At 41.5% G+C, this 12,424-nt stretch overlaps 1 protein-coding gene across 1 annotated transcript in view; it reads right to left on the bottom strand.

The window, feature by feature from the left end:
- timp2a (TIMP metallopeptidase inhibitor 2a) overlaps positions 1 to 11,764 on the bottom strand; it is an 81,933-nt gene extending 70,169 nt beyond the window's left edge. The window contains exon 1 of the mRNA XM_063074550.1: positions 11,396 to 11,764. Within this exon, the coding sequence (XP_062930620.1) occupies positions 11,396 to 11,525 (130 nt within the window). The 5' untranslated portion in view covers positions 11,526 to 11,764. The remainder of the gene's footprint in view (positions 1 to 11,395) is intronic.
- Between the last annotated feature and the right edge of the window lie 660 nt (positions 11,765 to 12,424).

Here is a 12,424-nt window from a genome sequence, read left to right as displayed (position 1 = left end):
GAAGAAAATAGTGTTGGAACTACCACTGTATATGATTTAAATAAACAGAAACACAAGTTACTGAAGTTTTATAGTGACAATGACAGTGACGTTCTACATTTATTCCAATAAGTCATTTACCATGTGTTTGATTCAGTTCGTTTGAAGCTGTATATTTTATGTTTTATTGAATGTTTTTGTTGGAAATAAAATTTCTTCTTGTCATTATTCCCTAAACAATACAGTATAACAATTATTTAAATAACACTTACATTATATTAGGTATTATAAGTAATCTAGAGATGATTTAATGTATACGGGAGGATGTGCATAAGTTTGGTGTGCTGCTGGGTCTTAAAGTCCACCGCACTAAGACAGGTTAAATAAGGGACTTGAGCATATGTGTTTTTTGGTATCAGGGGTGGGAGGGGGGTTCTGAAATCCAAAAAATTCTGAATTCCGAAATGCAACTGGCCCCAAGGATTTCGGATAAGAGATTGTGGACCTGTACCCACTATTCGAGTGGTGTCCCCCTCCCACAAGGAGCAGATACAGCACTTCCAGCTAAAACACTTTATTTTCAGTGATACACATTCAAACAATATTCTAAAAAGACATTTAAAACTCAGAGGGTTTCTATCTTATAAAAGATTTCCAAATTACATACCATTTGTAAAACACAAAGAATTTACAAAAACAGAGGTACAATTTCTAAAAGCTAAAAGGACATGCCCATGAACCACAGATGAACCAGTTGCCCATCACTGAAATGGATTCTAGTTCACCCTGTGTTTCTGTCATCTGTTGCTGGATCATTCCTAACAAGTCTGACTGCTCTCTACATTTATACTCTTTCCCTGCCACTTGGCTGACTTCAAATACACAATATTTTCCCAGATTATCTTTTAACACAAATTGTCTTAAAGCTTCCGGGGATAGTTCCTAGGTACCTACAATTAATGCTGTAAAGCTGACTCTGAGCACACAGATCTTCCAATTATTAACAGATCAGGTATTTAATATGCTAAGTGGTATTAATAACCTGGTCTATAAGCTTACTTGAATTAAATAACTTAGCTAGCGTTGTTTTGTGGATTAAATAACTTAGCTAGTCATAGAGTCATAGAAAAGTACAGCACAGAAACAGGCCCTTGAACCATCTAGTCCAAGCAGAAACCACTTAAGCTATCTATTCGCAACGGCCAGCACCAGGACCATAGCCCTCCATAACCCTACCATCCTTGTGCCTATCCAAACTTTCTCTGCTTGGCCATGGCTGATTTATTTTCCCTCTCAGCCCCATTCTCCTGCCTTCTCCCTGTCATCGTTGACACCCCGATTAACCATCAGGTAGGAGGTACAGAAGCCTGAAGGCACACACTCAATGATTCAGGAACAACTTCTTCCCTTCTGCCATCCAATTCCTAAATGGACATTGAACAATACCTCACTTTTTACTATATATTATTTCTGTTTTTTACATCTATTCAATATACATATACTGTAATTGACTACTTATTTATTATTATATTTTTGTTTTTCTCTTCTATATTATGTATTGCATTGAACTGCTGCTGCCAAGTTAACAAATTTCACAACACATGCCGGTGATAATAAACCTGATTCTGACCAAGAACCTGTGAATTTCTGCTTTAAATGTACTCGATGAACTGACGTCCATGACATCCAAGGCAATGAATTCCACAGATTCACCACCCTCTGGCTAAAGAAATTCCTTGTTATCCCTGTTCTAAATGGATGTTTCCCTACTCTGTGACTACACCCTCTGGTCCTAGACTCATCAGCTATAGGAAACATCCTCTTCACATCCACTTTATCTAGGCCTTTTGATATTTGATAGGTTTCAATGAGATCCTCCTCATTCTTCGAAACCCCAGTGAGTACAGGCCCAGAGCTATCAAACACTTCTCATACATTAACCCTTTCATTCCCACAATCGTACTCGTGAACCTCCTCTGGACCCTCTCCAATGCCAGCACATCTTTTCCGAGCTAAGGGGCCGAAAACTGCTCCCAATGCTCCAAGTGTCACCTGACCAATGCCTGATAAAGCCTCAGCATCACACCCTTGCTCTTAAATTCTAGCCCTCTTGAAATGAATGCTCAGATTGTATTTACCTTCCTTAACACTGACTCAACCTGCAAGTTAACCTTTGGGGAACCCTGCAAGAGGACTCCCAAGTCCCCTTGCACTCTGAGTTTTGAATTTTTCTCCCTATTTAGAAAATAATTCATACTTTTATTCCTTCAAAGTGCAGACCATACACTTGCCTACGCTGTATTCCATTTGTCACTTCTTTGACCATTCTCCCAATCTGTCCAAGTCCTTGTGCAGACACCCTGCTTCCTCAACACTATCTGTCCTTCCACTGATCATCTGGGAATTTGGCCACAAAGCCATCAATTCTGGCATCCATATCATTGGAGAAGTGGTTCCTGCGGAACACTACTTGTTGCTGGCAGCCAAACAGAACAGGCCCCTTTTATTAACAAGCCCAATTAACATACCCCATTGCCTTACCCTGCATCTCTTGAGCAATAATCCCAGATGACGTGGGCCAGCAAGTCTGCTCTATAGATGGTGCTTGTTTGCAAAGCTGCCCTTTTAACTTCAAACTGATTACTGCTTGACATTTACATTAAGAACTAACGACTGGTTTCTGTTTACAATGAGAAACTAAACAAAGAATATTGGTTGGAAGCTTAGACCGCCAGAAGTGTCAGCTGTTTTGTTTAGAAAGCTGAGCTTGACAAAAAAAAAAGGCCCCGGCCCTGGACAATGAATATCCATCACAATCTATGCCTCTCAATTTAAAAAAAAAACTTTTATAAGGTTACCCCTCATTCTCCAATGTTCCAAGGAATTAAAAATCTCGTGCATTAAAAAGGAGAAAGTTATTGTCCCATTTCCCATTAGGAGATTTATTAGACCCAATATGAAATTAAAAGAACTTTCCAAACTATTGTTAATAATTTTTAAAACTGTGGACTAATCCCAAAAACAGTCCTTGACGCAGTTTTAAAACTAAGGCATCATTTTCAACCTATTACTGAGTAAAATTAAAACTGTGGATTAATCAGCAGAGAACCAGGTTTCCTAGTCATAAATGTGCTTATTTGCTCACCAGCAGGCATTAAATGGCACAACACTGTGTAGTTTAATAGCACAAGAAAATTCATCCCCATTTATAGTTCACTTGCATGGTGTACACCGTAGTCTTCATCCATTGGCACAATGGCCTGGGCAGCAACAGTATTGTGTTTCCTCGTAGTGGCACAGTTGTGTTGCTGAATGAACTACTACCTCATGTCTCCAGCAGCTGGGGTTCACTACCAATCTCCAGGTGATCTGCATGTGTGCATTAGGCGTGTTTCCCCTGTAACTGTAAGGGCTTCCTTCCGAAGACATGTGATTCAGGTAATTGACCATTGTAACCTGTCCTTAATGTGTCAATGAGTGATTAGGAGATGCGTGTAGGGCTGGTTGTTGGTATGGACTCAATGAGCTGAAGTAAACACTAAAGACTCTGCAGACGCTGAAAATACAGAGACAGACAGACAGACAGACACAAAAATGGAGGAACTCAGCAGTTCAGACAGCATCTAGAGAGAGGAATAAACAGTCAACATTTTGAGTCACGACCCTTCATCAGGACTGGAAAAGAAGGGGGAAGAAATGACCAGAATAAGCTGGGGAGGGGGTGGAGACCAAGCTGGCAGATGACTGGCTTTCAGGGGATAGGTGAAGTCAAGTGGGGGTGGGGGTAAAGAAAGCGGGTGGGGAGGGAAGGGATGTTGAAGTGAGAAGCTGGGAGGCAACAGGTGGAAAAGGTAAAGGGCTGAAGAAGGAATCCGATAGGAGAGGAGAGTGGACCATGGGAGAAAGGGAAGGAGAGGGGGCACCAGACGGAGGCGACTGGCAGGTGAGGAAAAGAGAAAGGGTCAGAGAAAGGTCAGGTGGGCTGAGGTGACTGCTTCCATGCCACCTGCCCAGAAATAACGTGCTAAGTCATCCAGAACCTCAGACCCGAACGAGCTGCTGTGTTCCCAGCATTATCCCAATGTCAAGATGGAGGGCTGGCGATACTCAGCACAAGACCTATAATTCTGGTTTTCCATTTCATTCTGCAAGTCCACGCCATCAGGGCACAGAAGCAGAAACCAGCAGCTGAACATCTTCTGGGAAAACTCCCCCTTGGAGTGGTTGAGCCCCTTTGCGCTGCCACTTATCAGCTTCTGAGCGTCTCATGCCATCTTAAATCAAATGGTTAAACCAGTTCCCAAAAATAAATATTTATGGCTATTGGCTCATCAAACCAATGTAAAATAATAAGGATAGCTTAATGGAATGAAATTTGCTCACAGCACAGTTAAGATGGAAAGCCTGTGGATTGAGGAAGGATCATTCTGATGGGTCAGGTTTACAAATGTGCCATCACTTGCAACATCAAATTAATTGTAGGTTATTGGCGTTAAGAATCCTAACTGGACAAATTGGATAGAGTAGGAAATGGACACTGGATTGATATCAGCCATGAGATATGGACCCACAAATGCGCCTGAAAAAGAACTGACTTAGAACAGTTGCCAAAGACGATGTGCCCATATGCAATACGACCAGCATTAACAAAGTATATGGTACAAGACTAGATGGTATGGGAAATTGGAATTCAGACAGGTAATACAAACTGCAGGCAAGGAAAATTGAAAGCAGACCTTTTTTTTAAAAAAAAGACCCAGGCATATCCAAACCACAGCTCACATATCCGTGGGGATAGGACAAAGTCTATAGGCACAGGTAGAAGCACACTATTATAAACACAAAATACTCTGCAGATGCTGGGATCAAAGCAACACTGACAACATGCTGGAGGAACTCAGCAGGTCGGGCAGCGTCCGTGGAAACCATCAGTTGACATCCTGACGAAGGGTTCCAGCCCGAAACGTCAACTGATCGTTTCCACGAATGCTGCCTGACCTGCTGAGTTCCTCCAGCATGTTGTGAGTGTTGCGAAGAACACTATTAGATTTGTGAGGCTGTAGGCATTCAGAATGGAGATGGAGGTGCTCAGTAAGGATGCTGGAGTAGACAGACGCTTGATTGCTGAAGATGGTTGAGCAGATGAAATGTAGGACCATCACGTCAGTGAAGATTACTAATTAAGCAAGCTTTTGAAAAGTTGGAGCAAAAGAAAAATGTTTCCACATGTCATCAGCTGAAGGAAATTTAACAGCTTCAGGATTTAAAAGGTCAAACAAAATAATTGGCATTTAAGGAGTTAAAACATTGAATAATTGTGGACAATTATATATGAGGAGCTGGTAAGTCTGGAAGTGCATATACATTAAAGGAATCTTTGGGAGCGCCGGTCTAACCCATTTTACCCATGGCATAGGATGTAAATGTAGACACAGGGCTTCACCAACATAAAGATCCTCCAACTTCATGCAAAGCAAGTTCAATGTGGAAAGGGGACACCTCTTTCTCTCCCTTTATTCGGGAGAGAGAGAGAGCCTGTGGTATGTCAAATTGTTGGGTGAATGATTAGTTTTTGTTGTACTGCAGATCATGGTCTTTCTTGAGGGCTTTGCCATTGCCTGCTTGGTGGGTGGAGGGAGGGTTCTGATGCCTTTTGCAGAATTGGGCGGGGAGGGGAGGGTCGTTGCTTTGCTGCTGCTTCTGCGTAGGAGGGAAGGGTGGGGAGGCTTTGGGGCTCTAACATTTATACTGTCACCCATTCTTTGGGGGCACTCTTCTGTTTTTGTGGATGTCTGTGAAGAATAAGAATGTCAAGATGTACACTACACATTTCTCTGATATTAAATGAAACCATTCATATTGCCTAATAAAATCATCATTAGCAGGTCAACCAAGGTTAGTCAACAATCCCATATTATGTTAACATAAACAGTAAATTTTATTTAGAGACACAGCACAGAATAGTGGATTTGTGGAATTCGTTGCCACATACAGCCGTGGAGGCCCAATCATTGAGGGTGTTTAAGGAGGAGATTGACAGGTATCTAATTAGTCAGGATATCAAGGGATATGGGGAAAAAGCCAGAAATTGGAACTAGATGGGTGAATAGTTTAGCTGATGGGGGAGCTGCGGAGCAGACTTGATGGGCCGAATGGCCTACTTCTGCTCCTTTGTCTTGTGAATAGGCCCTTCTGCCTGGCTGGACATGTCAAGCTAAAGTCCTGGATGTGTGCTAGTACAAATAGAACAGTCCATGTTGTGTGTTAGCCTAGCATGGGCTCCTGACAAGCAGAATGTCAGCCCTGCCAGGCAGGGAAGCAGGGATAATGAGAATTGTTGTTATTTATTACATAATTGTTCCATTTATTGTTATGTTTATTATTTAGTGTTGCATTTGTTATGTTATGATTTCACTGCCCCTGAGAAACGCTGTCTCATTCTGCCCTGCAGAGCTGATGTATGGTTAGAATGACAATAAAGTTTTTTGAATCTTGAATCTTGAATTATAGGGCTACTGGGGGAGTGGGGGGGGGGGTGGTGGAAAGGAGGAAGAAATTAGTTGTGGCAGACTTGGTTTTGTTACACTGGCTCTTTGAGCCATACCGCCCAGCTACCCAGCAATTCAACCCTAGCCAATTAACTGGTACGTCTTTGGAATGTGGGAGGAAACCTGAGCTCCCGGAGGAAACCCACACACACACAGGAAAGAATGTACAAAGGATGCCAGAACTGAACTCTGAACTTTGACCTTAGCTGTGATAGCATCGTGCAGACTGCCATGCTACTGTGGTGCCTCACAGTAAATATCAATAAAAGTCACTCTAAATAGGAGACTAATTAAAAAGGGGAGACAGGTGGACGATATTATTTTGTTCATGCCAATCTATATGCAAATCTTCCCTTCAAGACCCTGTATGAAATACTGGGCAAAGTTTACACATCCGATTATGAAACCGAAGGGTTGACTTTTGAAGGCTAGCATAATGTATGCTGTAACTACCATTTACCAATACAGTGTACTTCTGTGCCAATTGTCTATCAAGTTCCGGTTCATTGTCATTCAACCACACACATGTATACAGCTAAATGAAACATCATTCCTCTGAGGCCAAGGTGCAAAACACAGCACATATAGTTACCATCTGGCACATACAGTCACAAAATAATATTAGCAAATTAGTTCCATTTATAATTATTAGACTGCATTTCCAGGTAGCCTTCTATTACCATTCTGCATTTGTTCGGCAAAGTCAGTCCTCGCTAAAGGAAAATTACTGAAAAACCTCACAGATTTAAGTGGTTACAGAAGGAATTTAAATTGTCACTTGACAAAGTAGTTTTTGTAGTTGTTAAATGACAGACATTAAACCAACTTGTGGAAACTATATATAAAGTCAAATGCAGAGTCTGGCACATAAATCAACATGCTCATACGTAAAACAAACATCATGAGATTTTCTTTAACCACCTCTAAACAGATTTTTTTTTAGTTGGATAAACAGGACGTAGATTCTTTCGCCTTTCCTCATCAGTTAAAGCAGGAAAGGCTCAGAGACCTTTTTATTTCATTTAGTCCATGCGAGCTATGATAGTTTGATAAATATTTGTTGACCAAATGTTCCCAGAGGGAGAAGAAAAGATTTTATTATTTGCTATTCATCTGGGAGACTACACTGCGATCTTTTAGAACTATTTTTAGCGCCGTTCCTTTCTAGGATGGGGTTAAGATTTGTAAATTGAAGTTTTACTTCAGAGTAACCAATCATTTTGAGAGCCTGTTTTAGAGAAAGTCATTTACAAAAACCACCTGGCAATAGAGACTAACATGAATAAACGGTTGGTAATTTCCAGTTCATCAGGAAGGGGGAAGAAGTGAGAACTTTCCAGTCCTGATGAAGGGTCTCTCCCCTAAACGTTGACTGTTTAATCCACTCCATAGATTAGTGCCTCCAGCATTTTATAGATTTCCAGCATCTGCAGAATCCTTTGTGTTTGTAAGGGAGACTGAGACTTGGGTTGATAGCAAGTGTATAAAAATGAACAAAACCATAAATTATTCTTTAACAGTCACCTCCCTATCTCTTGAAACTACAGACAAAACTGCTTAAGTATTGATCACGTGCAAAAGACCAGGAAAGGAAAATTAGTTATTGTCAAGTATAGCTCATTCAAACCCTTATTTAAAAATCAGGAACACTCCAGCATTTTAGGAGATATTCAGTTAGACAGTGGAACTTAATCACAATCAGCTCTTAACATTTCAATGCCCAAACGTCCCAGCAACACCATACTGCCTAGTTTATACACCAAAATAAAAAAATCTGTCCAGATGTGAAATTATTGCCCATTTATGGAGCAACTATGGAAGCTGATTTTTTTTAAACTTCAACGATGTAATGTTAATGCAACAATGGAAAGCAGCCAAGAGATCCTGAGAAGCCATAAAGCAGATTAATTTGGTCTGTGCTCTGTACTGAATTTCTTTATGATCTGTTTAAAACAATTGATTCCAGATCAGCTGCAGGAAACAGGCTCTTAGACTGTGATCCTTTGATGGAATACAGACTCAGCTTCTGGTCGTCAGCTACATCCAAAGCTGCCTGCGCTTTTCACCATTTTTTGATTTTTTCACTTTTGACGCGTTTCACTGTCCGTTTCGGTGCATGCGATCAAAAAAAAAATTAAATCAACACTTATGATGTTGCCACTAACGCCTCTGGAATGACATTTAATTTTATTTCCCTGCCCTTGACAGCCATCACCTACCAGCAACCACACCCACTCCACTTCAGTGTGCAGTTTTCATTGATTCTACTGTGGGGTTTTTTTTTGTACTTACTGCAAATGCTGGCAAGAAAATGAATCTCAGGGTAGTATATGGTGACATATAAATACTTTGATAATAAATTTACTCTGAACTTGAACCCATTGGTGTGGTCAGAATTTCATTAGATAGGCTCCTATTTAAACACAACGGACTGCCTACGGGGGCTCCCAACGTGGGGATCACAGACCCCTCAGTTATGTGGCGGCATAAAAAAGGTTGGGAACCCCTGGCCCCAGACCTGATGCAAATGAAGTCTGCAAACACTGTGCACTCAATCATGGCTTCTCCAGTTGGTAAAACCAGGCGGTCTTTAACCACAAGACTTCAGGACACAGGAGCAGAATTAGGCAATTCCATCATGGCTGATTTATTATCCCTCTCAACCCCACCTTCCTGCCTCTCCCCTGAGCTTACAGGGAGAGGCTTTGGAGCAGGGGTTCCCAACCTTTCTGTGCTCTGGACCATTAAGCAAGGAGCCCCGTGGACCCCAGATTGGGGACCCCTGATTTAGAGGGAAGATATTAATTCTAACAGACACAAGGCAAGAATGAGAGTTCTGCAGCAGGTTTTCAGACCTGGCTCCATGACTCTGGGAAAGAACACGTTCCCAAGAATCGAAACAGGAGAGATACAAATCAGACTCTCAGCAGTCCTCATGGGCTTTAACATCGAATTGTTGCCCTTGTGAATTAATAGCACATCACCCCTGCTGTAATTCTTACTGATAGACCTTTCCTGCAATTAAAACCATCAGGCTTCCTTTACCTGGTTTTACATTAGTCATGAAGGACTCTACCCATCCTGCTCAGGGACTTTTTGTCCCACTCCCTCCAGGGAGGAGGCTACTACCAGACTTGTAAACCGTTACTTTCCCCAAGCAGTAAGGCTGATCAATACCTCTGCCCACTAACCCACCCCTCCACATCCCCCTATCACCACTACTTTATCACATCCTGTCAGTCACCTTACATACAGTCACTCCTGTACCTAGCATCGCTTTATGGACATATAATCAATGTATGCAAGTTACCTTATTGTGCGTATTTTGTTATTGTGTTCTTTATTTTGGGCTGAACTAGATCCAGTGTAACAAATATTTTGTTTTCCTTAATCCTTGTGTACTGGAAATGACATTAAACAATCTCGAAACTTGGAAAGGGAGGTTGGGGCGGAGCATCCCAGCAAAGTGCTCATAAGCCGTACTCACACCACCCCTCCTCCCAGCACATATACACACACACAGAAAAGTTGGAATATGGAACAGCTCATGGCACAGAGCAGAACAATATGGTCACACTGCTCAGCAGTAGACTGGGCCTGTCACTATCATTGTCACCCTTAGGAGAGAGTACAGTACTGTATTCTTAATGACCCTAAGGTGCCAAACAATTATTTGATATAAATGATCTACTATTTCTGATAAATATATAATGCACATTTAAATGTAATTCATACCGTGGAAATATAATAAATTCTGGCATTAAGTTTGATGCATTTGATTCTAAGCACAAATTCCTGTCGCAGGAAATTGCACTGGCTTCGCTGTGTGCTTGGTAATGCTACTGAGTCCGTGCTTTCACAAGTATGAATATAATTAAGTTCACAAAGCTATAACTCAAAGAATGTGTACGTGTACTGGACATGATGTCGGAGTCAAAGTACCAGCCCTCAGTGTATATTAGTTCAGTCAAGACACAAGTTATATAGTTACTTTTTCCATTAATTTATAATGGGTTAATTCAGAATCAAATGGACATCCTGAAAATCTGCCTCTATTTACCATACATAACCTGTACATTTTATGTTCCAGATTCTCTGTAAAGAACTATGGAAAGGATCTTGATATGCAATCAAACCTTCGATTGTCATCTTTAAAGTCCAGAAAAAAAAGATATGGTCTAATTTAAGGCAATTTATAAAAAGCTTGTCAAAATGCAGTACTTCCCATATCTCTCCACATTCATAGATTTTAAAGTATAATTTGTCATATTCTGTTCACGAGATGTGTATAATTAAAGAATGCTAAAATGTTCCTATAACATTTCCAAAAAAAAGAAAATGGCTTCATTTTGTACAAATGTAGTTCATAGACTCATAGATCCAAAAAAAACTGACCACGATATGCGTCTAATGTGACACAGCACACAGCCCAGTGAGCCAAAGCAAAACCCACAAGAGTCACGTACAAAACTCCACCGATGAGCACATCAAAAGGATAAACAGGTCACGTTTAACGTTGGTGATTTCAAAGCATCATTTTCATGAAACTTCAGACTGGCGACTGTACTGCACAACGTACAGGTCCTCCTCCCCTTTCAAGTAAACACATTTTAATTTTGTTTTACAGACAACGCTTGAGATTAACCCGTCATGTTCCAAGCTGCTTAGAGAGAAAAAATATATATATAGTATCTGGAGAGATCGTCTGCAAACAGAGCCCAAACGTGCAACAACGCGACTCTTTAAACTTTCCTTTCAGACATTCGGCTGCGGTTACTTTTGTGGGCCACGGTAACTGCGCACAATGAATTCACGGTTTATATGGAGCCCCGGAATGGAGTGAAGTGTGCGGAGATGTCTATACTCACCTACATCTGCATTACAGAAAGCTTGCTGCGGATGAATTGGAGCACAGCTACATGCCTCGGCAATCTGTTCCACCCTCAAAGCCAGAAGCAGAAATACCGTTGCCACCAAATTGCTGAACGTAGCACTCATTTTTTTTTTAAAGAAAAAGCTCTCACAACAACACACAAAAAAAACCCTCTCTCGCAGCAGAGAACGCCTACAGGTGCCGGAGCTCTCTCAAACAGCAGGCAAGTTGTGCTGGTGCGTGATCGCGGTCAAGCAGGAAGAAATCCACGAAGATAAAATGACATCAAGTTGCCTGTGCCGTAGCTCTACGCCTCCCGTCTGTGTTGTCTCATCCACCACCCTTCTGCGAGCTAAGCCCCATTTAACGCGGGAGCTATCCCCGCCTCCCAGTGTCAAAGGCCAGTTACAGCAAGCAGCCAGTGCTGAGGGCAATTTCAGAGACGCATGTTGTTCCCACCCCCCCCCCCCGTCTCTGAACATTGCTTTGGCAATTCCACATTTTTATAAAATCCTGTTTAATGAGCCACAAACCTCTCCAGAGAGCACTGTCGTGACTCGGTTCATTAAAAAAAATATAGATTTTAAAAATCGTGGACTTGTAATAAAACAACACTGAGATCTGACCTGATTTTTCAGGCAGACTTTTTTAAAGCGTGTCCGAGGATTAAACCCCAATTAATCGTATGTCAGCAATCGCACCCACATTTCGATTTAAAGGAATCCTGTCAATAATAGACTCTAAACAACAGGAATTCTGCAGATGCTGGAAATTCAAGCAACACACATCAAAGTTGCTGGTGAACGCAGCAGGCCAGGCAGCATCTGTAGGAAGAGGTGCAGTCGACGTTTCAGGCCGAGACCCTTCGTCAGGAATAATAGACTCTAGAAGCTTCGTTTCCATACCAAATTGAGTTAGTCACTTTTGTGTCTGTGGAACCCATTAAGGAGGGAAAATAGTATTCATGAACCCCACCTCGCTATGCTCCCTTTTCGCGCTACTTATTTATTTTTATATATACTTA

This window comes from Mobula hypostoma, chromosome 22, assembly GCF_963921235.1.
Source record: "Mobula hypostoma chromosome 22, sMobHyp1.1, whole genome shotgun sequence".
NCBI classification, from domain to species: domain Eukaryota; kingdom Metazoa; phylum Chordata; class Chondrichthyes; order Myliobatiformes; family Myliobatidae; genus Mobula; species Mobula hypostoma.
This window is presented reverse-complemented; position numbering and strand designations above follow the sequence as displayed.